A 27,366-nucleotide genomic window follows, 5' to 3' on the forward strand; every position below is an offset into this window, starting at 1 on the left:
TTAAAAAAAATTACAAATATAGCAAAGTCTATTAGTGATAGATTCCTATCATTGATAGACTCTTATGGTTTATCAGTGATAGACCAACATTTTCTACATGGTCTATCAGTGATAGACTCCTATCATTGATAGATTTTAACAGACTTTGCTATATTTGCAATTTTTTTAAAATATTGCTATATGCTTAATTATTTTGAATATAATTTGAATATAATTGCTACATTTGCAAATATCCCATTTTTTAACTTATAAGAGAGTGATAAAACTTCAATTAAACAAGTCTTTATAGTTTAATTTTTGTTCACTGTTAAGTATTGTACTTTCAAATTGTTAAAATTTTATCAACAATAGATAGTGATAGATTTGTATCTGTTTCTATCAATATTATCGATCAGTATATATCTATTGGTAATAAATACGAAAATATTGTTATATTTATAAATATTTTAGTTCATTTTTTCATATTTTAAACTAACTATAAATATGTTTTCAAAATTTTATACTGAAATTACTAATAGATAATAAAAATTATTTTAAAAAATCTACAATTAAACAGTAGGGACTAGATTTAAGATTTATTGAAAGTACAAATACTAAAATTCAATAAATACAAATACTAAAATGGAGAATTTTAACTTTGAAAGTATATGGGACTAAGCTGAATAAACTTGAAAAATATTATTTTAACCTAAAATTTTTATTTTTTTCTTTTTGTTTTCTTTTTTATGTTGTTTGGATCCCTATGCCAATCTTAATTCTAAGGGGTTAATGTCCCACCTAACTTCTTGAGTTTGTGACTTAGTATAAACAATTCAACTCTAATAACAAGTGTCGTAGATTAATCGGGTGACTCCATTTTTTTATATTTTTTATATTTTTAACATTTATCAAGTAACTCAAATTTTTCCTATATTTATATTATTCACATTTACCAAGTAATTCTATTAACTTCCTTAATATACTTTTTTGTAATTATCGAAAAACTCAATCTTATAACCCTACCTACCAAAAACAAAGGTACTAAATACAATATTTTTCATCTATTTAAACCAATATTTTTCAATAGTGAAATTAATGATTTTATTTTTATTCTTTTAGTACATTTTCATTTTTTAACCTATATTAAAAATTAAGCTCTAATAGTTAATTTACTAAAATTTACCAAAAATGTTGAGGTACGTTTTTCACGTTCTTAATTTGGTTATTTACATGTCTTTAAATTTTCAATTTTCTATATAACAATTAATCTATGTGTTATTGTTAGAGTGTATAAATGTACATTTAAAGTCGAAAACTTGTGATATTTAACTCTTTTTAGTGGAAAAATGCAATTTTACTATTCATAATTCTTGTAATAGGGTGGATAGATTTTGGAGTTGGATTTGAAGAACATTTTTAAACCAAACAAAATGAACCAAAATAATTATAAAATAATTACGTTTATTTCGAGCTCGAAGATATTTTAGATATTTAATGTTGAAATTGATAAGTGAAATATAAATGTAAACATCCACAAAAACTTTTGGGTTTTAAAGGCAATTTTGCTAGATATTTCCCCAAATAAGAGAGATAATTAAGGGAGGTGAAAAATCTAAAGGCAAAAACTTGAGTTATTCATTTCCACTTGAGAAGAATCCAACAATTCCCTTAAAAAAAGGCTTATAGATTTGTTTAAAATCTCAAAATAAAAATTAAAACTTTGCTAATTTGAGAGTTAAAAAACCCACCACTTAATCCACCAATTGGACAGCTTTACCTACTTTTTCTCGTTAATTGCATCTATAAAATGAAACCCATTTTACCTTTTTCCCAAACCAATCATTTGCTTCTTCAATTTCAGATACCATTCCTCTTCAATCAATCTCAAGTTTCCCTTTAAATTTTTCTCTGTAATTCGCCGCAGAAACCGACGTTAAGCACGACTGTTACGCGCAAAATTCTTGAATCTTATCCACTTTTCACTGATTTGATTTTCTCTGGTTTGTTTTTGTTCTGATTCATTGTTTTGAATATGATTGCTTTGCTTGATAATTCGACGATGAAGGCTTCTTGTAGGCTTCTAATTAGTTGTAGGAATTCAGGGTTTTTTGGGTTCTCACCTGTAAAATCCTCATATACTTCGCCCCATAATTCTTGTTTAAACTTTAGCTTCAAATTTCATTCTAATAGTCATTATACTTCTCACCCTTTTCATTTCTCGAGGTCTCAACGGTTTTTGAAAGGGACCCAGAATTGTTCTGTGGCTAGATTGAGTTATGGCCAATCCAGGGTAATAACAAGGCCTTGTAATTATAGTATTTTTCCTAAAACCAAAAGGGGTGTGTCTATAATTGCTGGAATTGCTTCAAAAGTTCGTGATTTTTCGACGTCGATTGAAACCCGTGTGAATGACAACAACTTCGAGAGGATATATGTTCAAGGTGGTTTGAATGTGAAGCCTTTGGCTGTTGAAAAGATTGACAAGGATGAGAATATTGTAGGAGAAGAAGATTCTAGAATAGAAGTTGGTGGTGAACATGTAAATGGGGAAAACTTAGAGGATTTGAACAAAGCTAAGATTATTACTTCCAAGAGAGAGGTGTCTGATATTGAGAAAGAGGCCTGGAGATTGTTGCGTGAAGCTGTTGTGACATATTGTGGAAGTCCGGTTGGGACTATGGCTGCAAATGATCCGGCTGATAAGCAACCATTGAATTATGACCAGGTCTTTATTCGAGATTTCATTCCTTCTGCCCTTGCGTTCCTGCTGAACGGCGAAGGGGAGATTGTGAGGAACTTCCTCCTTCATACCTTACAGTTGCAGGTACCTTTTTCCTTGCTCTTCATGGGTTTTGTTATTTATCTCTTTTACTTATTTGTCTGATTTGGTTGTTCTTAATGTTTATGTAATGTTTTAATCAAATATAAACCCTACTTTTTAGAATCTTCCAACTTCTTAATGATTAGGGAACTTTCTTCTCCGTACCCTACAGCTGCTAGTTCTTACGTAAATATGTTAAATTTTGATCATTTTTAGTAAATTATTCGATCTCACTCACTCTATGTGGGTATTTATGATATGAGATTTCATTGACCATTTAACCAACATTTTCAACCAAAATATTAGTAGCATTCATGGTTTTAGCCAAGTGTTCCGCAGCTGCATAAAAGAATTATAAAATGTGTATCTAGTCCTCGGGCACAAAGGATATAACTTAGATTTTAAATTTAAGGATGTACTTGCATGTGAGATATCATTTCCATCTCAGAGGTAGTGTTCTGGCTTGAGTGTCTAATTTTAGTTTGAGAAAATTTGCTTGTTAGTCAAAAATCTTTTGTTTATTGCTTATGATTGTTCAATTGACACAAAGTGTTACTGTTTCATAACAAATTTTGTATCTGGAGTTAGATTGATTCAAAAGATATTCATATATTGCTACTTTTTGTTATCTGAAGCTTAGAAAAGACATTTATTTTTTCAGAGCTGGGAGAAAACTGTTGATTGTTATAGCCCAGGACAGGGCTTGATGCCAGCAAGCTTTAAAGTCAGAACTGTTCCCCTTGACGGCAATAACTTTGAGGAAGTCTTAGATCCTGACTTTGGTGAATCAGCTATTGGTCGGGTGGCACCAGTAGATTCAGGTTACTACGATTACTTTGTTCTTTTCTGTTTGACATCAGCAGTCAGGATTACACTTCAAATCATTTCAATTTAGTTTGTAACTCCTTCTGAAGATGGTTTGAGGTATAACCTATTTGAGTCAAGTATCGATTAGGAGAACTATTTTTCTTATTCATAAAGCCAAATTTTTCTCCTTTTCAGAAACTACTCTGGATAGAAACATTCGATATTAATTTTTTTTTTCTCTCTTCTTTGATAGGATTGTGGTGGATCATTCTTCTAAGGGCTTACGGAAAAATTACTGGGGATTATGCTCTACAAGATCGGGTGGATGTCCAGACAGGGTTGAAAATGATACTTAACCTCTGTCTAACAGATGGGTTTGATATGTTTCCTTCCCTGTTGGTTACTGATGGCTCCTGCATGATTGATCGTCGAATGGGTATTCATGGCCATCCCCTTGAGATCCAAGTGAGTTTCAATGTTACTTAAACAAATTGCACGCTGCATTTAACTTATTGCCTAAAAGAATTTGAATTTCATCCTGGATTCACCTTCAGTTCTTGATGCTGCTTCTGTTTCATTACATTGCATGCTTATTGCTTCTTAAAGCATCCAATCCATCAGATGAAACCCTTTTTTTATCCTATCCCTGTTATTTCAGTTTCATATTAACCATGTGTGGACATTTTGCCTTTTTTCATTTAAGTTTGTCGTGTGCATCCATCATAACAAGTTCGATTATGCAGGCCTTATTTTATTCAGCTTTAAGATGCTCTCGTGAAATGCTCACTGTGAATGATGGATCCAAGAACTTAGTGAGGGCCATTAACAATCGACTCAGTGCACTATCTTTCCATATCAGAGAATATTATTGGGTTGATATGAAGAAAATTAATGAGATTTATCGCTATAAGACAGAAGAATACTCCATGGATGCTACAAACAAATTCAACATCTATCCTGACCAAATTCCTCAGTGGCTAATGGACTGGGTACCAGAGGAAGGAGGTTATTTGATAGGCAATCTCCAACCAGCTCATATGGATTTTAGATTTTTTACACTTGGAAATCTTTGGTCTATTGTTTCATCTTTGGGTACACCAAAGCAAAATGAAGCTATTCTAAATCTTATTGAAGCTAAATGGAGTGATCTTGTGGGTCATATGCCTCTTAAGATATGTTACCCTGCTCTGGAGTATGAGGAATGGCGCATAATCACTGGCAGCGACCCCAAAAATACGTGAGTTTTATCCATTATATGTAATATGTATTATGTATTCTACTTCTCTGCCTTGCATTATCCTTCTCCGTAGAATATCTAGATCTACTTTATTCCTATAAAAAAATTGTTCCTGTGATTTGTTGATGCTCATTTCCATTTATCTTTCCGACTCTTTTCAGTCCATGGTCATATCATAACGGTGGATCCTGGCCAACACTTCTTTGGCAGGTAACATAAAAATGATGATAGCATTGAGATGAGTCCTTCATTTCATTGCTTTTAGTGAACAGACGTTTCGCAATGGCTCCTTTTTTATTTATTGAATTAAGTAATTGCCTTGTAGTCCATTAGTAGGGACCGGTCTAATAGTTTCATATATAACAATTTTAAGTCAAATATTTTGCAGTTCACTTTGGCATGCATCAAGATGGGAAGACTTGAAATGGCCAAGAAAGCAGTTGCTGTGGCTGAGAAAAGGATTTCAGGCGATCGCTGGCCCGAATATTATGACACTCGTACTGGAAAGTTCATTGGAAAGCAATCCCGACTCTATCAAACCTGGTCAATTGCTGGGTTCCTGACATCAAAAATGCTGGTTGAGAATCCAGAGCTTGCATCATCCTTATTCTGGGAAGAGGATTACGAGCTACTTGAGATATGTGTTTGTGCACTTAGCAAGACGGGCAGGAAGAAGTGCTCTCGCGGTGCTGCTCGATCACACATCCTTGTTTAAGGTAACTCCATTCTTGAAGAATGAGAATACCTTTGCACTTTACTGTACAGCTATAAGTCAATAGGTTATAGCAATTAAATTAAAGAGTTCATAGTTCTAAAGGATAGCAGAAGCTCTGTTTTGCAAGCAACAGCCAAATACGCTGATACTGTCAACCAATTAATTGTAGTTAATTGGCAATAGATTTTTCTATTGAGTGAGAGCCTGAATATTGATCTGTGGGTTCTCTCCTTGAACATCTTATGTGTAAATTATTTGACAATAATACATTTCCATTCACTTAACTTTATCCATCTCCCTCCCCCCCTGTTACCCAGAAAAGCCATGTTGAAGCTTTGTTTAACACGATTACAGTACGTAAACTTCATACCAATGTTTATTCAATAAAACAAACTTTCAACATAAAAAAAGAAAAAAAGAACATATAGCGAACATATTGAGCCAAAAACAAACCAGTAGTAAAGAGGAAGAGAGAGCCCCTTGAAATTTTAAAGAACTAAACTCAGACCTCCTTCACCTCTATAGCTGCAGCAGCTGCGGCTCCATTCACTACTTTCTTCTCTTTGTTCTCCTTCTCTTTGTTCTCCTTCTCTCCCACAACCTTGACGTCTTCTTCAACCTGAAAGGCTGACACAGGGAAAGTTCTCGACAGTCCAGTCGTAGACTTGAACGTGATTTTCCCGTTTGGTGGTTGATTAACATAGATATCACAGAGTGGGAGCCAAATCATGAGCTCCTTAGCCTTAACTCCAGTAAGCTTCTTAACCTTGTTTTTCTCCACATAGGCTGTAACTTCTGTGCCATAAGTAACCAACCTATCAATGTCTTTAAACTTATGAGTATAGCTCTTCTTCTGCTTCAGCCAAACAAACCCCGTCTCTTTCACAATCCCACATTCCTCCATGTCTTTCATTGGCAACAGCCCATTTGGAAGATCCATTTCTTTGAGCAGCTCCCTTGATTTGATTTGGCACATCTCATCTCCATAGTAGAGCTCATCAGCTTTGGCTTTGATCTCTTCTGTGATTAGAGACATTCTTTTTATGAGTTTATAGCTTCTTTCCTTGTTTGATCACACTTGTTTTGGTTGTGAAAGAAAAGTGAGGATGTTGGACTTTATATAGTTGTTTATTTGTATTCCCAACTATAAGTGGTTGTATGGTTGAAAACTTTAATGTATAGAAGCACAAGGTTTAATGTGAAAGGTGAGGCTGAATTACATTGGATAAGTTGTCTGAGGTTTTTGTCAAAATGTTGCTGTCATGCATGCTTATGGTTAGGAGATTGGAAAATATATTTTGATTATACATCTAACTACGATGGGTGTCAAGTGATTTATTTGTGGTATGTTTAGGAGTGATTTTGTAAACTTGAGGACATGTCATTTTATACCATATTAGAATTGATTTTCATTAGTCGAATATTAAATTATTTTTTATCATTAAAGACATATTTGGAAGTAGTTTTGAAGATGTCAAAAACCAGTTTAACAATCTCGAAATCTCACAAACATATGCTTGATTGATTGTATATATAGTTTGAATTTAACTGAATTAAAATGAACTTGTTTACGTAGTTAGTTTGAATTTAACTCCATTAAAACCAAATGAGTACGAGTGGTATTGGTATGACTTTCATCCTTAGAAGTAAGAGGTTCAATTCCTTATTCTCAATTATTGTATTCAAAATAGAATTTAAATCAATTAAAAGAAACCTGTTTTTTTTAAGTCAATGAATATCTAACTTCACATTCATTCAGTTTGCATTGATTTGGAGGTTGCAAAATCAGGTATCGTAGCCTTAAAATATGACGTTCGTTCATATACTTTCAAAACGTGTGATTTTGTCTTTGTTCTTTTTACTCATCTTCTATTAGTTCATCTATTTTTTTCAAAATTGCTCGTCTTGATTCTTTAAAAAATAAAAAACGGCTACCGCTTATCCTTTTTATTAAAATTCTAATAAACCGTTCTAAAAGAATAAGGATCAAATTAATCAAAGTCTTTATTTCACGACCTTAGAATATTAATTTAATTAATAAAACAATACAATTAGACTTTTTCTTTTTTTCTTTTTTGAATAATTAATTAGATATAGAATTAGTTTTAGGGAGTGCTTTATTGGCCTACAAAATTTGAAAGAAATTGGTCCTAAAATTTAGGTATTTATTTTGGACTCATAGTTAGTCTAATAATAATAATCCACCAACTAGCTGCCCCCCCTCATTCATTAGGTCTAAGAAAAATTAATGAATGACATTGTATTTCAACAATCACTCTAATTAAGAAAAATAAATAAATGATGTGACATCATAATTTGAATGTTCATTACCTCAAAGTAACTTGTTATTAAATACATACATACATATATACATACATACATATATACATACATACATACATACATACATACATACATACATACATACATACATACATACATACATACATACATACATACATACATACATACATACATACATACATACATACATACATACATATATATACATACATATATATATACATACATATGTTATTTTAGTAATAACAAACCATTGCACACACTTATATGTTACACACGGATAAAGATCAAAGATGAAACTACATATTTGAAGAGACAATAAAATGAGGAGTGGAAATCTATTTTTTTTTCATAACATTGTGGAAAGTTCGTTGATTTTTGTTCAATTTTAGTTCACAAGTTGATACTTTAATTGAATGTTCTCTATCTTATTTTAACAATTTATTGATATTTCTATATATTCAAAGATTTGAACATCGACATAAAGTGTGAATTAACATTTTTGTTATATCGTAAAAAATTAATAAAATAAATTAAATAATAAGCAACGAATAGGCTTAATTTGATATTACATCCATTTAAGAAAATTTAGAATTTAAATTGATACAATTTTTAATATTTTAAAAATATAAATCAACAATTTTTAAAATCTAAGGGACTTCTCTCATCCACCAATAATTTACAAAAATAATATTTTCTATATATACACTTAAAAATATCTATGTTTATAAATAGAAGTAAATTTCATACTATTTTTAAAAATATATTCACGTGACAAATAGACAAAGTATGAAATCTTTTTTGTTGTCCTAAATTATATGTATATATAGAAATTAACAAAGCTATTGGGATTGGTATAAGATCAATTTCATTTAATATTTTTCTTTTACGAAATATTATTTTTTCTATATATATATATATATATATATATATCTCAGTATATCACAATCGGATTTTCTTTTAAATTAATTCCAACCTTTTCCAATATTACTTTTAAGAAATTAAGAAAGAAAAAAAGGTGGAAAATCTTATATGAAATTAAAAGGAAAAAATCAGCAAAAATAATTTATATGAAATAAAATGCAAAATCACCTGCTATAATTAAAATAAAGGGGAAAAATGATAAAATCAAAATGAAATTAAGGGAAATATTTTTGCAAAATCTCAAATGAAATAAAATATTGAGAAATTCAATTCCTCGATTTTTAATTTATATTCTCAAAAATATTATCCTCATTCAACACGATATAATTTATATTATGGAATATATATGTCTTGAAAAAATTATATTATTATAGAAAGTCAATATTTTTCTAAAAGAAAATATATAAACCAACATTAACTTTTTTGAAATCTAACAAGAGTTTTCTTTAACTAAATAAATATTTTCTATATTTGTGTAAGAAATATTAAATACTATTGCACGTGAAAATATTTCCTTAATTGTTTCTGATCATTATACTGTCCTTATTTAACGAAACATCGATCTGTATATATATAGAGAATAGAGAGTTAGTATTTGCATGCAATTTGAATACGTATTACGTAAGAAAAAGAAGAAGAAGAAAATGGAGGATGCATGGTCAGTTACAGAGACACTAGATGGAAGCACAAGCTTGTATCTAAATTTGGATGCTGGAGAAATGTTATTTGGAGCCAATTTTCTTCTCAAATATTTTCCCAACGAAAATCAATCTGCAACAATCACCATGTTTGATATGGATTTGTACAGAAGTTTTCAAGCAACCATGACAATGCTATCCGATTCTAACAAATTTGTTATTAGTTGGGGTCCTGACTTCGTCAACCGCGTAGACTATAATAGTGGGGATGAAATTTTGTTGCGTTGGGACACCGAACGTCTATGTTTTAAGATTTTACAAGTTTCGGCTCTTAGAACTTATCCAGGAATGTCTAGTTATTATCGTTCTTATAATAATTATTAGGTTTTTCTTCTTTTTTTTTTTCCGTAGCTGGGAGTTTTGAGGATTGGAATTAATTTGTTACTTTTATTTTTTTATTATTATTATTGTTACTGTTATTTTGAATGATTAATATTAATTAAGAGTTTTTTTTTTCTTTTTTATTTCTTCACCTTTAATTTAATCTAGCAAATTCAAAAAATAATAATAATAATTAAAACTTTGCATGTAAGTGTATTACAAAGATTAATGGATGTTATATTGCTAATAAACTTACTTTAAAATACTATTTTGAAAATTGTAAAATTGGTTTAGGTCACTATGTTTGTAAAATTGTTATCTTACAATTGTGTAACAGTGTATTATTACTTTTCATTCAATTTTAATAAAAAAAATATTTTAAAAAAAACTTTAAAATAACCTTTTAAGTTTTAATTTAATTTACAATACATAAAATTGGCATTAAATTTACCATTTTTATGAATTTTAAATAATTATAATCAATGGGGTTTTTTTTTATGAACTTTAAAGATAAAATGATCAAAACGAAATTAAAGGGGTTTTTTTTTTTTTTTTTTGTGGTACAAAATCTCATATGAAATAAAATTCTCTTTTTTTCCACTAATAGAAAACTTAAAAGATAATGTTTTAAAAGTAATCTACAAATGATGAGGAGCTCAGAGAAGGACTATCATAAATTGTGATTTTTAATAAATAGTAACAGAATGGCCATACTTTCTTTAGGCAACAAATTCAGAAGTTGGCCTCCTTGAAGTCATAACCAAAAACACAATAAATGGATGCAGCTTGCAACAGTAGGAAGCTGCACCATAACTATGAAACATTATTTCAAAATATTACTGCTTATTTCTTACAAAAAATTAACTGCAAAATTAAATTGAGGCCATTGGATCCAAGGAAAATTAAATTGAAATGAATTGTACCTAAAAACCAACCAACTGTTAACCTCCTAACTACCTGTCCATGATCATGAATGGAATTAAAGTATATAGATGGTACAAAAAGGCTACTTATAGTAGTGATTCAGAATATATTCCTTGTGGGAATTGAGACGAAGGGATCCAAACGATACTTGAATCAAGTCGGACCGGTACGCCATGGTGAATATGAAATGACAGCAAGATGAAAGTGATGTGCAAATAGCAGCCTCATGGTGGTGGTGGTGCCTCTTCCGCCACTTTATCAAGTGAGCTTAGTTACTACTAAATTCGACGACTTTACTCGAACGTTTCGGTGCGATAGTTACCACAAGTTGCCAATGGACATGGACTCCACAACTAATACTAAGAAACCAAAATGAGTTCTCTCCTTGCAATTCTTTTGAAACAGAAAGTACAGATGATATAGTCAATTTTGATGCCACTAGCTGAAATCCTCCACCAGTGCAACTCATAACAATGGTCGCATCTCAACGTGGATACTCAAGCTAAGACTAGTGACAGAAAATCCACATCCCCATTGTCTCACCATCATGCTTGCATGCCCCATTTGCACATCAAAAATACCTAACTATCATCCCGAACAATCCAGACTCAAGTATTACTTTGGATAAAATCATTGTCCTCCCATTCTCAAATATGTCACACCTAAAAAGAGTCCACATTTGATCAACAGGTTGAAGCTTTCATAAAATTTGGGGCATGCATTGTAGATCCAAAGCAGAAGTTGTTCAGCAATGACTCTATCTGATTTATTTCTTTTGGGATTGAGCCTGTAAGGACCTGATGCAAGAAAGTAGGATTGATTAATTCATTCCTAGGAAGAACAAATTGATTTATCAGATCTAGCCATCGTAAGATATAACCAAACTGCGAAACGCGTAATCCTAAAATCCAAATTACACACTAATTCATGATGAAAATGGAAGACTCTTTGACAATTCGAGGACAACAGTTGTATAGCACATGATGTAACATAAAGCTCACTTTTTGGCCTAAAGGTTACAGGTTTATAGAATGTCGACAGCCCATTTTGCAGTCGCTACCATCATTATGGAATGACTAATTTTCCCCACATTTCTCTTAAATCAACTATCAGACCAGACTCCTCCACTCCTCAAAATAAATAAACAAAAACTTTCAGAACTATCCATAAGAAACTTGGATTTGAACTACATACCTCGTAACCCGATTCAGTTATAAGGACTTCATCTTCAATCCTTATCCCGATACCAGCAAATCTGCAGGGTACATTCTTAAATAAGAAACATTATAGCAAAATATTTTTAGAAATATATAATTAAAGAATAGAGTTGAAAAGCAGAATCCAAATGTTAACACAAAGATAAGTTGCAACAAGAGAGAAATTCGTGATCAAATTTACTTTTCCAAATCTAATCGTGAAAACTCCCTATTCACAGGAAACAAAACAACAATAGTAAACTATGTTGAAGGACTAGCTCATTTTTTGTTACTTGATAAGCTTCTATTTTTGCTTTGTTTACCTCTCTGGACCTTGAAAAATGGATGGGATGTAAACGCCCGGTTCAATTGTTATTACCTGCAAACAACAAAGAATTTCTTAGAAATTGAATTCCAAATGAAAACAAGACTAGTAAAACTAAATATCGAAATATGGTTGATTTAACGGATCTTTCCTTTTAAAAAAAGACATCTCTAAATGGGACGAACATGTTCACACAGAGGGGCATGAAAACATAGAAAGAAGGGTCTGTGTCCAAATATATGAATAGGAACGAAACTTACAACACCTGGCTTCAACGGCCGGTCATAACCAACCCTAGTGCAATCATGGACATCCATTCCAAGATAATGGCCTGAGCAAAGGAACCCGAAAGGGAAAAGAAAGTAATCAAGTAGCCAAATTAGAACGGATATCATGTCATTGATGGGAACAAAGTAGGAAAGTTTCTGGAACTGGAAAGTAGCACATTGATGAAAAGAAACATGTACCATGACATTTTTCTTAAAAAAAATGTGGCATGCTTCTTTCAAATAAAAAGAAAAGGGGCTAATTTTTTCCCAAGGAGGTAAAATCACCTATAGAAGTGGGATTTAGATGGTGGAAAAGATCACTTTTCGAATTTTTCAAAATTCCAAGCTCTTTGAAGCCTTCTCGAAGCATTTTGGTCTGCAAACATGAAAAATATGAGAAGGGCCATGAAATTGTTCAATGATTGTGTAGCATTGTTAATATATGAAAAAGTGAGATGCTTAATCAAGTGAAGAACTGACCAAAATGGAAAAAATCGAACATATTGCAAGGAAAACTTTAGAAAGACTAAACCATAGAGAAACTATGTTAACTTCCTCATGAGGTCTTTCTGCACCAGATTTGTTGCTATTGTTTATATATCAATTAGACTTTGATTGAATAAGTATACAAAACTTACCGCATAGTTGTGAATGTGCTGTATACTAGCACCAGGTTTGCAAAGCTTTATGCATTCCTTGTTTGTAAGTAGTATAAGCTCATAAAGCTCTTCCTGAGATACATTCAACCAAGTAAGTCGAGGCACAAAAGAGGGTAAGATCTAATCCCAAAAACAACAACATCAGACATTCAAAAAAACCGAGGTCAGCTTAAAGAGCAGTAACAACGACTGTCGATCCAACTAAAGCTTTCGTGTTCACAAAGGCATGCATGGAAAAGATTGATGTTAGAACTCGGCAAAACAAGAAGTTTGCTGAAAATCCTCACATTGTTTGAAATAGATCAATAGACTTGGGGAAAAAGGTAAAACACCTGAGCAGCAGAAAACTTTCCACAAGGGGGCCAGGTACGAGTAAGATCGCTAACATAACCATGCAATTCGCATCCAATATCCATTAGAACAAGATCCCCTTCTTTGACCTGCAATCATTTATCATGTGCATGCCACCTATGAATGTCCATACTCTTTCAATCTTTCACGATTGTAAAGCCTAAGTACTAATTGATGAATTCACTTACTTTCTGATCATTTCGAGAATAATGTATAACACTACCATTACAGCCACCACCCACCACAGGATTATATCTGTGACAGAGAAGGTAAATTGAGAATCAATTGTAAAATCTTGCATAATTTAAAGTCTCCTATTAAAATATAAAATTAGACTTTGTTCACAAATTGCACAATTCAGCATACACTTAAGAATAAAATGCAAACATCTAGATAGGGATGCTTCTTTAAATCCAATTATGAAGAGCACTCACGCCATCCGTTGGGCACCTCTCATTCTGCACTCATATTCTACCTTTGCGGATAACAGACTCTCATGAGGATATGTCTTTGAATGCATCATTGTCTGCAAAAGAGCCTAAACCCAACAAAAACAAACATAGGAAGCATCATTTTTGTAAAAGTAAACTTGGAAAAAATTGACAACATGTGGAAGATACAGTTGTGCTTTGAAGAAAAAATATTGCACTGTCATGATATTTTATTGATCCTCCCTCAATTTGAAGGGGGGTTTCTCATGATGATTCAAGTCGGTGATTAATGTCTCATAAAAAATAAAAATTATTATAAAAATAAAATAAAATAAACTCCTATTTATGAATAACTTTGGATTCTGAGGAAAACGTTTCCTCAGACTAACTGACTGAAGACTTACATGATACAAAAGAGGATTTAAAATCAAATTGATAGGTTGATTCTGAAAAACGAATTGTCCATTTTTACCATTGTGCTCTAGCTAAGTTGTAAAATAAATATATCAAACTACAAGCCTATGACTCCGCCTTACAAACTATGACTGAGTTCAAAAGGACAGCCTTGGCGCAGAGGATGAGAAAGCCCCTCTTCCAATAAAACTATTGAGTAACAGCCTTCCAACCATGAATGAATTAATTCTTAACAAATAACTGAGTTCAAAAGGAGACATTCAAGACAAGATCATGAAGCCAACAGGACAAATCAACAAAAAGCTTGGAGATACCTGACAAGCAATTGAAGCAGATTCCTTCATTAACTTCATCTCTGCTGTTGATTTTGTTAACCGCAATTCATGAGTAAAAAGTGAAATATTTTTCACTTGGCCATTCTCTGCCGCTTTTTGGAAGGCCTCCAAATCCACATAAGCTGGACTGGCAGTAATCGAATTATGAAACAACTTTGAGGACCTCCTAATAATATCCGGAAGTATCTGTGGTCCAATACAGAGGGTGAAAAGCAAAACACTGGTAAAGAGAACTTCATGGACAGCGAAAATGCCTCATTCAGTTCCACAGAATCTTAAAAGTAAATTCACAAGTGATGCTAATCAGCCGTGACAAAACAAACAGATCTCAGTATTGGCTCTATCATATTCCCTAGAATTTGACTCACCTCACGCATCTTTCTCAATGGATATGCTTCATCAGCCTTGAAAAATTCCAATGCTTCGTCGACTCCTGCAATTTTCCCATTCCAAAGAACATCCTGATAAAATATAATTAAATTGCATCACTATATGGCCACGCAACTGCTGACCTCTTATCCTCCAAAAACAAAAACTGCTGACCTCTTGATCATACTCAGATCTTACTTACCTTACAGAAAAAATGAACAAGGAAATAATTGAGAAAATAGACAAACCCCGTTGCATCATTCCTTAAGTTAACCATCACAGCAAAAAATTCAAGATGAAAAATCTTCAGACCAACTCACAAAAATGTTAAATATACTATTCACTCCACCCCCATAACCAACTTGTCCCATCCTAGTAAAATCAGCTAGCATAATGCACCATGGCTAGAAGACCTTGAATGTCACCTTACATTTTATCTAAACAATACTAAATTCATTTAAGAAAATAGAAAGCAGAGATCTTGCTTCAGTTTAGATTTGAATAGCATTGTCCTAGAGATATCATTAATCTGGTCCAAGAGATCTTGATTCTTATCCATTGGTCATTACAGGGAAAGTCAAAAACTATCTGGAAAAATGCTCCCTGAGTTATCCTTCTTTTGGAACAACAGGATGCTTAAAGGTCAGTGTAGAGTTTTTGGTTTTTGTTGAGATCTTGTACAGTCCATTGCTTCCTCTTAGATAGCAATGCTTAATGATTTATGTGATTTCTTCACTTCTAAGATAGCCTTAATTGGGGGTCTTTCCTGTAATCACCTTGCTTAGGTTTTGAGAGAAAGCTGTCTTATCTCCTACAAAATGGATGGTTCCCATCTTGGTTCAAAGAGTTCCTAATCACAGTCCATGGAAGTACATTTCTTAAAGGTCTCAGTTTTTCCCTACCCTCTGTCAAGTTTGTTTTACATAATGGAGAAAACCTAATTTCTAGAGAATATTTGGTTTGGTAATCTTTGACCTTTCATTCCCATCTTTCTCCTCATAAATATCCATGGTCTCTTTGTTGATAAAGTAGTCTTAAAGGATATCTGATAAGGTTAAGAAGTGAAAACTGAAAGTGAACATTTTTAAAATGAACAGAAGTGCATAAGGGCACACAGGAATGCGGTTACATCAAAAACTAAAAGAGAGATGAAAGAGATAAAATTTGTTTATAAACTTAACTGTGTTCCTTAATTTTATATCCAACCACTTCAAAAGCGATTGCTACCTGAGAACCTAAATTGTTAGGGAAAAGAGAGAAGAATTATTAAATGAATAAGAATAGACATACATAAGGCTTTGTTTCAGGCATGAACATGCACAATCCAAAGTCATGACTCAGAACTGCCAAACCACCGGGTTGTAGACATCCAGTGACATATAAGTAATCAGAATCTTGTCGAAATGTGTAAGGCACCACATCAGTCATCATTTTCACCGGCGCAGCTGCAATAATGGCCAAACTATCCTCAGGTAGAAGCTCCAGCAACCTTTTTCTTCTCGTAATGTATTCCTCTGCAGTTATTCCTGGGGTGATTTCCCCTTCTTTCATCAACTACAAGGTTCAGCAACTAAATGAATATATTTGTAGAACTTTAGCAAACAATAATACCATTTCATTATTAAGCAAAACCATAATGGAGGCATGCCTAGTGCATCGCCTTTGTACTTCATGTCAAATCAGACCTCTGGATGAGAAGCAGCTGTAGGCTGTCCAATGTCAAGTATCTTATCAGTACAATATGTCCGGAAAGCAACAACCTGCAAACCAAAATACAACAACATTAACACATTGTGCTTTTTTTCAAGACTTGTAAAGGAATTGTATTCAAATGGGAGGCATTTTTATAACAAAAAGCTTAAAAACATAACACATACAAAATAAATAATAATAATAAAAGAAGAAGAAGATTTCCCAAGAGCCAAGGAGATCAGGAAAAGAACTCCAATTCGCTAGAATCATAAAACTAATCTAGATAAAATACACCAATTGGCCACCATCTTCTCTTAACTTATCTTTCAAAATTCTAAGAATTCATTCCACCAAATTTCCCAAAAGACTTTGGACCACATCAAACAACAATTTCAGGCTTTTCTATAAGATTTTGACCAAAAAAAGAGCAGCTCTTAAAGTCCAACAGAAGGAAGATTTGATCCTCTTTGAAGCTTTCCTTCCACTTGAACAACTGATTCTTGAGCCTGGAGGAGACTCTTGAGATGTTCTTGACAGCTTCTTGAAAAGGACCCCACAAGAATAATCATCGAAAGTCTCCAAATTCAGATTGTGGAGAGAGTTCAGCCTAACTTTTTGCAACAAATTCTGCAACTAAAATATTTCAATTCCAACCAACACTGTTATCTGAAAGAATTTTTACAATCATATTGGAAAGAATCTCATTGCTGGGAAGAAGAAGCACTTCTGCTCAATTCAAGAATCACAAACACTTCAACTCAATAAAAAAAAATGGATGATTTTGAAAACAATCAACATAACAAACTAGTTTCTTACAAAGCAACAATAGATAACTCATTGCAAATGGGGTAAAAAAAAATAGATTCACAAAAACGCACCTGCTTGAACGTTGTTCTGGGCAGTAGTTTCTGAACTAGAGTCCGCATTGTTGGCTGTCTTATTCTAACAACTTAGCTTCAGATTATGAACAAGATTGCATCTTTCTGCTCCCTACAATTTGGAAAATGGAAACTGAAGCTACCCTTTTGAGTAATTGATCTTCGGGAGCTAACTTATAGGTCAAACTCACTTCTAACTGTTCGCTTACAACACGAACACTGAGAACACAGCGCCTTTGGTGTGAACGTTTCCGCTTCGGCCTCCACCCCGCAATAAAAAGAGATTTTTGTAAAAATGATCCGATTCTAAAATGACTGCGGAATTTTCAATCCTATAATATGAAAATTAACCTTCTAAAACTGGGACATTCTGCATTAACAATTCAAATATTTGGTCATTCGTACAGAAATGTAGATGACACTCTTGAGGCCAACCTGATTGACGGCGAATGTCATCGACTAAGATGTTCCAAATCAAAAGATTATAGGTTTAAATCGTTCATTTTCGATGTTGTATTGTTAATTAACAAATAGAAAAAAAAAAAACTTCACCATAATATCATGTTATCTCAAGAAAAGAATCAATTTTAACACACAAACTTGTTACATTATATTGATTTAGACTTTAAACTTTTAATTTCATCGAATTAGACGTAAAACTGAATCAAGTGCTCAATTTTTACCCCCAATTCAAAGTAGTTAAAAGAATTGTAAACTCGTTCATTTCAATCAAAGAAATGTTTTAATTAAAATTAAGTTTCAAATTAACAAAATCAAAGTAAAATTTTAGTTATAACGTTGTTTTACCTAAAATTTATCATTTTGATATTCTACATGTTTTATATTTCATTCAACGTATAAAAGAAAAGTTTCTCTTTTAACGTATATATAGATAAATTCAATGAGGGTCAAAGTTGCAACCCTTCTAGAAAATTTAGGGTTAATATTTCAACAATCATCACATTTTGAATTGCAGTTTGATGAAATTTAAAATCTAGGATTAAAATTATTACAAGAACATAATTTTCAATCTAAATTGTTTTCTTTAGTAAGTTTTGTAAGAAGGTGGTTGAATCTATTCAGCTTTTGTTGATGTAAGAAACTCACACACATCATTATACCGAGCCATTCATAAGCTCTCTGCTGACCCATTTCTCTAATCTAGTCTCATCCTCGTAATTGAGATGCACGAGAGTGTTCGTTTTGGTGTGTCAGTTGAGCCAATTACACTTTGAGGTTTAAGTTTGTACAAAAAGAGTATAATTTAACTAAGGAGAAAGTGAGGTCGGCGTTCTACTTTGGAGTTTACTTACTTCCTTCACTTGAGAGTAGTTATATTGGACTACTTGTATTGTCATTTTTCTTATTTTAAATATAATCCTATTTTTTCATTATTTTAAAAATATCCATACACTTTCAAATTTTGTCGTATTAGTTTTTAACTTTCCTTAACCATGTCAAAGCTATTCTTATAATATAAATTAGGAATTAATCACCATCACATCGTTCTATACACGTCACACTCATTTCGATTTCCAATTGTCGATTGACATTCTAGTGAAGTTTTAATCTAGTGATTAGTTTCAAAATATTTATGACATGTAAATGATGATCCTGTAATATTTGAAAGATTGCATATATGTTTAAAACAAAAGGAAAAGTCAAAGAACATGGGTTAGCAACATTTAAACTTTATAATAAGTAACAATTTAGTTTTTGCATATTACCATTTGTAACGATTAAATCTTTATTGTGAAAAACATTATGGAGGTACGTTAATCAAAAACTAATTTTTTTACCTAATTAATTTTACACGAAAAGATTTTTCATAACAAAACCAAAATTGCCACAAATTTTAAAGTAAATTAAAATGTATAGACTCTAGAGACTATTAAGACGTTGGCAACTAAATTCCAATCAAAAACATTTTTTAACCTAACTTAAAACTGTCAGTCTGTCACCCAAATCATTGTAATAAGGCCTTTCTTCTTTAAAAATAACAAAACCATTATCCATTTTCTCAGATGTAATTTTGTTTTATAGCCAACATAGGAATTTGATTTGTCATAGAAAGTAGAAACCAAAGGCAAGAGCAGACCAATATGTATATATGTTCTGTGTAAATACAAAGTTAAGTTTTGGATTCTGAAAAAAGCAATATATATATAATATAGTACTAAAAAGAAAGGAGAAGAAAAGGCTTGACATAGATAAGGCTTTGGCTGACCAAAAAAAATTGAGGGCAAAACTCCATAGAAGTAACAACCATGGACCAGATCAAAAACCCTGACCCTTGTGAACCAAACAAGCTAAAACATCGTAAAAGTTGAACCCTTTCACTACACCAACCAACCAATCAAGAAAGAAACAAGACACCGAGGGGCCTGCCTACAACAAATCTTTTGATATAACAGTTTCACAAAAACCCTACCCATTTCAACCAAACTTGAACCCACCAGGTGGAACATTTGGTTGGTTTGCACCAAATGCAAACCCGTGTTGATTTGCATCTCCATTCTGCTGTGGGTTCTGTTCCTGCTCCTCGTCTTCTTCCGCCCAGTATCTCTCCAACATCTTCACCGCCTTCTCGTAGATTTCGTTGTTGTCGTGACTCTGCAAGTTTTCGATCTTATCAAGCCCTTCACACTCATCGATGGCTTGTGCATAGATGTTTATTCCTCCATTCATTCCCATGTCCTTGTCAGCTTCCCCAACCTTGAGTATGTTATCAAGCCCCTCCAGGCACACTGTCACGATTCTTGGATCCGGACAGGTTAGAAGGTCACAGAGCGGTTTGATGCAGCCTTGAGTCACCAAAAATCTGCATCGAGTAATGATTGTGCTAAATCCACAGCTTTTCCAGCAAAGACATAGCTAAAATAATGAATCAGCCACCAAGGTCATGCAATCCAATAAGCCTAGCATGTTAATTGTGAAATGTGTAACATAATATACTAGCGAGGACAAGAGTAACGGAAATTCAATCTATCTTGCTAAAATATTTAAAAGAGAACAAGTTAGAAACAAAATTTAGTCATCGTACTGGTTCAAATGATTTTTTGATCCAGGGAAGATATACTATATCGTGAGCACATCAACAATTTAGATTGTAGGCTTCAGTTAGGTACCAAAAAACTAATACTACTTCCCCAACAATACTGAGAAAACCCAAGGCGGATAAAACCAGACCGATCAAAGTGATCTCTTTTTCAGTTCCAGCAAGGAAGGAGACAAATGAACAAGACAAAAAACCCCACGACCTGAGATTGTAGGCTGTTGTTGTACACTCTGGGTAAATGCCTTCGAGGATTTGGATCATACTCTATGAGGGAGGACTTTCCATAACGTATTTGATTTCTGATAGTTTTTCTCTTGAGATGTTAGGCATGTTTAGCTTATAGAAAAGCTATCACCTGACGATAGAGAAGATCTTGCTTCGTCCACTATTTTGGTACAAGGAGCTCTAGGGCAGTATGTAGAATATTTCTCAACGTTTTGTGCATTATTTAACTTGAGATGAATGGGAAATTTCAAAAGTATTTTAGTGATTTAACACTTCTCTAAAGGTAAGACCTTTAGAGTTGTATAATTATCATGTAACTCTTAGGACTGATTGAGAGTGATTTTAAAAATGTACAAATTACTTTTTTTCCATGTTCAAAATCAATCCAAAACAATGTTGTAATCCTTCGAATCAATTCAGATTGTATAAAAATAGTGTCTAAAAGTATAAAATTGAACATTAAATTATTAAAGACATGTTTTTGAGTGATGTAGAACCTACCAAATGTGACTTTCGCAATTTCAAAACCACTACCAAAAGTTTCCTAATTCTTGTCGAGATTTGAGCTTACTACTTTTAATAGGAGTGAGTTACCACTGCCTTAGACCAAATATCTCTTTTTGTGTCATAGCTTAGGTTTTTTTGTTATAGGGGTCTGTCTTTTTCGTTAAAGTTCGATTGCATTCGTTCATCTTTCTAAATGGAAGCTATGTTTTTCAGAGAAGTCACGTCTAGTGTATATAGGACTCCAGATCATTAAAGCGCTAAGAACTAGTAAATTATTTCTTACTGAATCTGCTGATGAGATCCTCCCGAGGTGGCATTGGAAATAGCCCACCCAGCCTCCTTCTTGATGTCAAATTCTGCATGTTGGAGGAGATGAACAAGAGGAAGGATAATATTTGCCTCGATAACTGCCTGTACATACCAAATCAACGTCATAATCATATTGAATAGACAATTCAAACTTTTATCATAGGTGTATGCAGAAACAAGGGAAGAAATATGTTTCAGTGACATTTCTTCCAAGTTACTAACAGAACAGATAATGATCGTCAATTTCGCAGGTCACAGAAGACTTTACAATGCAACAAACAAAACCCTGCTTGCCTTTTATCTATACTTGGCCCATTTTCTATCATAAAGCAGAATCTATAACAAAAGGCAAATATGGTACCTGTATCTGAGCTCTATTTCCAGCCGTGATATTTGAGATTGTCCAACAAGCTTCTTTCTTGATGCTTTTCTTGTGATTTTGAGTGAGAAGTTGATAGAGATTAGGTAGAACTTGGTTGTCAATCACAAACTGAAAAAGGAGGGAGGTAAACATGCCGAAAAATCATTAAAATTGACAAGAAAAAGTAAAGAGAAGATGATCAAGAGAAAAATCACAGACCACGATTAACCCAAAAAAGGGTAAATACCTAATTTCTATCATTTTTCTTGTAAAGACAATACATCAGAAATATTAAACTAAAGGAAAGACCATAGAACAAAAAAACATAAATAGGTACCTGCGTCTGAGCATCATCACCAGTAACAATGTTTCCAACTGTTCGAAGAGCTGGCACCAGAACCGATGGTGATTGGTGGCTAACAGAAACAAATCCTGGTTAGTAACAAACGTAAAAAGATCGGGAAAGAAATTATTCATGATCACTATAAGCAAAGGTATTGAGATGTGCTAGCAGGCGGTGCTTTTATGATATGTTGTGAGCATAACGTCCTACAGATTATTGAGGTACACCATAAACAGGCAAGGAGAGGCTGACACCTCAGGAATCAAAAAAATGTAAAGATAAGGTGTGCTTAATTGAGATCTAGGAGCTTACAGCAGAAGCTCCACAAGTCTTGGGCAAACTCCTGCTTCTATGACAGCCTGAATTTTTTCATTTGGGCCATCTGATAGGTAGGAGAGAGCCCAGCAGGCATCTGTTAGAACTTCTTCATCATTCAAGTGGATCAGTTGCCTTAGAACTGGTAAAGCAGGTTTCACCTGAGTAAGTGCAAGTTAACCAACACAACATCCAGAACAAAAGAAGTAAATATTAGAAGAAACTCAAAGTTGGATCTTGAACTCGAAAGGTTAACTGAAATAAACCTGATCAAAAGGAGTTGGGGGCTTCCCACGACAGAAATTAGATAAAGTCCATGTTGCATTTCTCAGCATGGATAATTTTGAGTGCTCATTTAGTTGACCAAGTAACGGCACTAGTGCACCATGGCTAAGAACAAGATCCCTACAACTTGGAGAGTCACCAGCAACATTACCTAAGGCCCACACAGCCTGTGCAAGAATAGGAAATGATGTTATTAAGCAAATCAAGTAATAGTGGTATTGTCCAAAAAAAGACTAATAATAAATAATAAGTGAAGACTTTCCGTGCCAAATCGTCCCGTAAAGGCAAAGATGTCATTATATTTTACAGGAACACAGAGTGTTGAATAGAAATTTGAAACAAGTTCAAGGCATAGCATAATAGGACAGAAATAGATCTATGAAAGGTATATATTGAATATATTCACTGCTCCAGAAAGAACAGAGATCAATAGTTTTAACTTTTAAGGATAGACGAAGCACAATCATAACTATTCTAGTAATTCTTCCATTCATATTATTACAACATAAAAAATAAACACAAACGTTAGAACTTATTTCAACAAGATGGTTTTCATTCCAAATTTGAAGCTTCAAAAATGGCCTTGGTCAAAGGATCTTCTCTACTGGTAACAATGGCCTGCACATAGCCCACTCACAATTTACTGACAACACTCTCATTTTCAGAAACCATAGGCTACAAAAAACTCAAAAATCTAATGAGTATCCAAAAAATCTCTGAAATAACGTTAGAACTGAAGGGAACCGCATTATATCAGTAGTAATGGGCTTAATTGCTGCTGTAGCGAGGTTGAGGCAAAGGCAATGCTCTCAGCCTCAGAGCACTAAAGCTAATTGGCTAATGCTTTATCTAAATATACTAAAAGAGAATTTTGGAGTCCAGTGGAAAAGGAAGGTTAAGACAAACTTAACATATGGAAAAACAATCGACTAAGAGGGAGCTTTTTTTTCTTTTTTGAATATTTTATAAAAAGGAGTAAATTCACATAATTCAGTAAGTATTCCAACTTATTATATTTCTGTCTTCGAAATCCCTATTTCGTTGGAGGAAGCTCTTCAAAGGCTTTCTACAGCATGATATGATGATTTTAAAGCTAAAGGTAGCACTTGCGAGTTGAAATACAGACTACAGTACAGCTCCCAATTGATGATTGGCGCAGTTGGGTAATAATAATTGGTGACTTAATTTATGATATTTATCACAATCAAAATCTCTTCAAAATGGCTTTTGAGATGCCCAAATGAACAAGGAACATCCCCTGATCCTGGTATCACCAAAAAATTTCAAACACGGATCTCATCCATCAGGCTGGTCTCCTCTTGATATCAAGACCAGTACTATATAGCTCATGCATTTCATAACGAAGAATCAGCATCTTCAGAAGTCATTTTATGACCTCCAAGGCATAAAATAGGAAGAAGATTAGATTGTGGAGAGATGGTTGAGAGGAAAATAGCTCTGTGGCTCCTTCCCTGGTCCATATGCCAGTAACAGAAGACATGATCAACTATTGCGAGTTCAATGAATTAATATGATCGAGCTGGATTTTCACCAAAAGATAATGTAATGAGACCCTGGTTTTACTAAATGCTAAGGAGAAGATTAGTTCCTTGTAAGTTCTATCCTTCTTCAAAAGGGATGATAAAAAATCTGGAAATTAGCGTACACTCTAGTAGATCCCCAAACTGTTGCAGATCTAAAAAGATTAACTTTTCAAGACTTTTCGGAGGCTTTGGGTAATATTTTTAATAGAGTTAAATCCAGAAACTCAAACTATTGCGCAGTCTAAAAGACATGAGGAAGATCTGAGCCACCACTTCCTTCCCCTTGATTTTTTAGACTTTTTCAGGAGCAACAATTGTAATAGTAATTGAACTCCTTCCCCTTATGTATCATAATCTGAAAATATGTATGATGATTCTACCGGAAAAACACAATTACAATGAAATCTGGATGCTCATAGGGGCATAGTCAACTGTTTGTTTACAATTGTTCTTTTGGCCTAGAAATGGAATATTCTCATTCCCACCTAGCTTTTATTGTAGTTATGACCCTTTACAGGCTTTCACCAACTGAACTACGTGCATATTAAGTATAACCTCCATCAGTCAGAAAGGCTTTACCATCTTTTGGCACAAATATTATCAGTTCACAACCTAAAGAAAAGCTAGTACCATTTCTAAAAAGATGAAGATGAAAAAGAAAGAATCTGTGCCAACCTGCTCCCTGACATCGTCACTGCCTGAGCTCAAAAGCTGTACAAAAATAGGGACAGCACCATGGTCAATGACAACTCGTGTATGCTCTGATGTTCCAGATGCAATATTGGTCAAGGCCCATGCAGCTTCAAACTGCATCCATCGAAATCATCAGTCACATTGGTGTCTTGAAACCATTCAATTAAAACCCAAAGGTACAGAAAGAAAAGTGAACAAAATGTTTCAAGGAATCCAACTTGCAACTGGGGTAGATCATGCCTTCCAAGAAACTCCACAAACTTGGGAACTACACCAGCTTTGATTACTTCATCAATTGGAGGGCTACGCTCTGCACATAAATTCAAATCAAGACTGAACAACAATGGAGGAAGAACAGAACGTGTTCATTCATTTCAACAACACCCTTACCAATAGACAATAGCTTTCTAAATTGGGTAGTGGCTTCAAGCTGTCCGGCTGTATCAGCAGACCACACCCCTTGTACCAATACAGGAATACTCTCCAACTGAAATTGCAAAGCAACATCAAAATTACCAATCAAACATAAATAAGATGAAAATAATTAGGCAAGATCCATATACCAGTTAAATACTGCAGAAATTATTTCGAGCAAAGTGAGAGAGAACATGGACCAAGATTCAAAAAAAGAACTTTCCACAGAGTGTCAAAAATGTGCATAATAGAAACAAACTTCTAAAGTGACTCGTGAAAATAAAAGATTGCAGAAATTGCCCTCGTTGAATGTTAAACATGGAAATCACTTCCAACAATACTTCCCCCCGGTTCAAAACTATTGGTCAACAAAGTCAGCAAAACCCAGAATCAGATTTAGTAAAATCAACGAATCAGAATCCAAATTGCTAATACAATCCTCCATTTCCGCAGAAACCCAAATAGGAAAAAAGCAAATCAAAGAACCCCATATGAAAAAACTAAAGAAAATAAGTCCAATCAATCGAAATCACCAAACAAGTAAAACCCGTACACGCTTCTCGGCGGCGACAGCATTCTGAGCGGCATCAAGCAATTGCTGGGAATGCAAGAGAAGCCCTTCTCTCCTCTTCTTAAGCAAGTTATCCTCACGCTTGTTCTTCCTGATCTCGACAAGATTATCCTCTCTCCTCCTTCTAGCCTCATCGGCATCGACCCCGGTCTTGTAAGACTTCTTGCGGACATCGGTACGGGTGGTGGGTCGGAGAGACATTGCAGGAGGTGAAGTGGGTGGTTCTTGGAAGGCGATTTGAGAGGCTGGGGTTGGTGGGTTTGGGGTTGGGAAGGGGAATGGGGATTGAGCTGTTGTTGCTGAGAGCGGAAATGGGCAGTCTTTGGTTGGCAATTTGGTGGATGGATTGATGATGGATGGATGAATGGATGATGGATTGGTTGAGACTTTGGAGGAAACAGGGAACAGCCCTACAGTCAAAATGATTTTGAATTTGTTTTCTTCTCTTCCAACTTTCCCATTTTACTCTCTCATTCTGTTTTTGTTCTTCTTTTTTCAAATCCTATAGAAGAATTTTTAAGTTTTTTTAGAAAAGATAGAAATTTCAAGTTGAATTACCAATTTAAGCCTCTTTGAATAGCCATTTAACTTTTTTTTTTTTTATCTTTCTTGTAGCTGACTTTATGATTTGTTCAATTATAAAAAATAGTATTTCAAATTAATTTGGTTACTCTGTTATTTCTTACCCTTCTTTCCTCCCAAAGTTGTATTAACTCATATTAAAATAGCATGTGCTCCAAATACAACTTGTTACAATCAAAGTAAGCTTTTTATACTTTTTGACAAGAAAAAGTAAATATAATTAACAAATAAGAATGGTCATATTCGAGTTATAAGAAAGAGCATCAGGCTCGATTTCTAGACAAAACCTAATCGACATCAAGCCTGATTAGATTTATATCTACATATACACATACACATACACATATATGCATACGCATGCACATATACACATTACATTTTGTCTAGTTTTAATTTAGTTCGTTTTAAGCCCAACTTAAATGTCCAAGCCCAAGTTCCAACATAAATTGTTTCATTTTCACTTTTAGATTCAACAAAGTCACTCCTCACGTTTAGCAAGCAACCTCTCAC

At 33.6% G+C, this 27,366-nt stretch overlaps 4 protein-coding genes across 7 annotated transcripts; 1 reads left to right on the forward strand and 3 right to left on the reverse strand.

Annotated features, from left to right (window-relative positions):
- The first annotated feature begins 1,729 nt into the window (after positions 1 to 1,729).
- LOC103494041 (alkaline/neutral invertase A, mitochondrial-like) lies at positions 1,730 to 5,843 on the forward strand. Of its 2 annotated transcripts, XM_008455051.3 has the most exons (6): positions 1,730 to 2,803; positions 3,462 to 3,621; positions 3,861 to 4,072; positions 4,351 to 4,844; positions 5,006 to 5,054; positions 5,233 to 5,843. In XM_008455051.3, exons 1-6 carry the CDS (start codon positions 2,012 to 2,014, stop codon positions 5,557 to 5,559), a joined length of 2,034 nt encoding a protein of 677 aa, XP_008453273.2. In that variant the 5' UTR covers positions 1,730 to 2,011; the 3' UTR covers positions 5,560 to 5,843. The 2 variants fall into 2 exon arrangements, with proteins under 2 accessions (XP_008453273.2, XP_050940597.1); XM_051084640.1 differs by lacking the exon at positions 5,006 to 5,054 and having other exon boundaries at positions 1,796 to 2,803.
- A 70-nt stretch (positions 5,844 to 5,913) lies between these two features.
- LOC103494033 (uncharacterized) lies at positions 5,914 to 6,758 on the reverse strand. Its single transcript, XM_008455040.3, has one exon. It carries the CDS (start codon positions 6,593 to 6,595, stop codon positions 6,062 to 6,064), a length of 534 nt encoding a protein of 177 aa, XP_008453262.1. The 5' UTR covers positions 6,596 to 6,758; the 3' UTR covers positions 5,914 to 6,061.
- A 3,934-nt stretch (positions 6,759 to 10,692) lies between these two features.
- LOC103494048 (intermediate cleaving peptidase 55, mitochondrial) lies at positions 10,693 to 18,087 on the reverse strand. Of its 3 annotated transcripts, XM_008455061.3 has the most exons (14): positions 17,650 to 18,087; positions 16,765 to 16,839; positions 16,370 to 16,633; positions 15,079 to 15,171; positions 14,690 to 14,896; positions 13,965 to 14,068; positions 13,719 to 13,785; positions 13,512 to 13,619; positions 13,159 to 13,251; positions 12,806 to 12,896; positions 12,512 to 12,582; positions 12,250 to 12,305; positions 11,925 to 11,985; positions 10,693 to 11,527 (listed from the first exon to the last, which is right to left on the reverse strand). In XM_008455061.3, exons 1-14 carry the CDS (start codon positions 17,695 to 17,697, stop codon positions 11,414 to 11,416), a joined length of 1,452 nt encoding a protein of 483 aa, XP_008453283.2. In that variant the 5' UTR covers positions 17,698 to 18,087; the 3' UTR covers positions 10,693 to 11,413. The 3 variants fall into 3 exon arrangements, with proteins under 3 accessions (XP_008453283.2, XP_050940598.1, XP_050940599.1); XM_051084641.1 differs by lacking the exon at positions 17,650 to 18,087 and having other exon boundaries at positions 16,728 to 16,839; XM_051084642.1 differs by lacking the exon at positions 10,693 to 11,527 and having other exon boundaries at positions 12,517 to 12,582; positions 17,650 to 18,081.
- A 1,636-nt stretch (positions 18,088 to 19,723) lies between these two features.
- LOC103494054 (importin subunit alpha-4) lies at positions 19,724 to 26,793 on the reverse strand. Its single transcript, XM_008455073.3, has 10 exons — positions 26,257 to 26,793; positions 25,680 to 25,776; positions 25,508 to 25,599; positions 25,272 to 25,403; positions 23,034 to 23,219; positions 22,765 to 22,928; positions 22,447 to 22,525; positions 22,110 to 22,238; positions 21,723 to 21,850; positions 19,724 to 20,470 (listed from the first exon to the last, which is right to left on the reverse strand). Exons 1-10 carry the CDS (start codon positions 26,473 to 26,475, stop codon positions 20,086 to 20,088), a joined length of 1,611 nt encoding a protein of 536 aa, XP_008453295.1. The 5' UTR covers positions 26,476 to 26,793; the 3' UTR covers positions 19,724 to 20,085.
- Positions 26,794 to 27,366: the final 573 nt, after the last annotated feature.

This window comes from Cucumis melo, chromosome 5, assembly GCF_025177605.1.
Source record: "Cucumis melo cultivar AY chromosome 5, USDA_Cmelo_AY_1.0, whole genome shotgun sequence".
In the NCBI taxonomy this organism is placed as follows: domain Eukaryota; kingdom Viridiplantae; phylum Streptophyta; class Magnoliopsida; order Cucurbitales; family Cucurbitaceae; genus Cucumis; species Cucumis melo.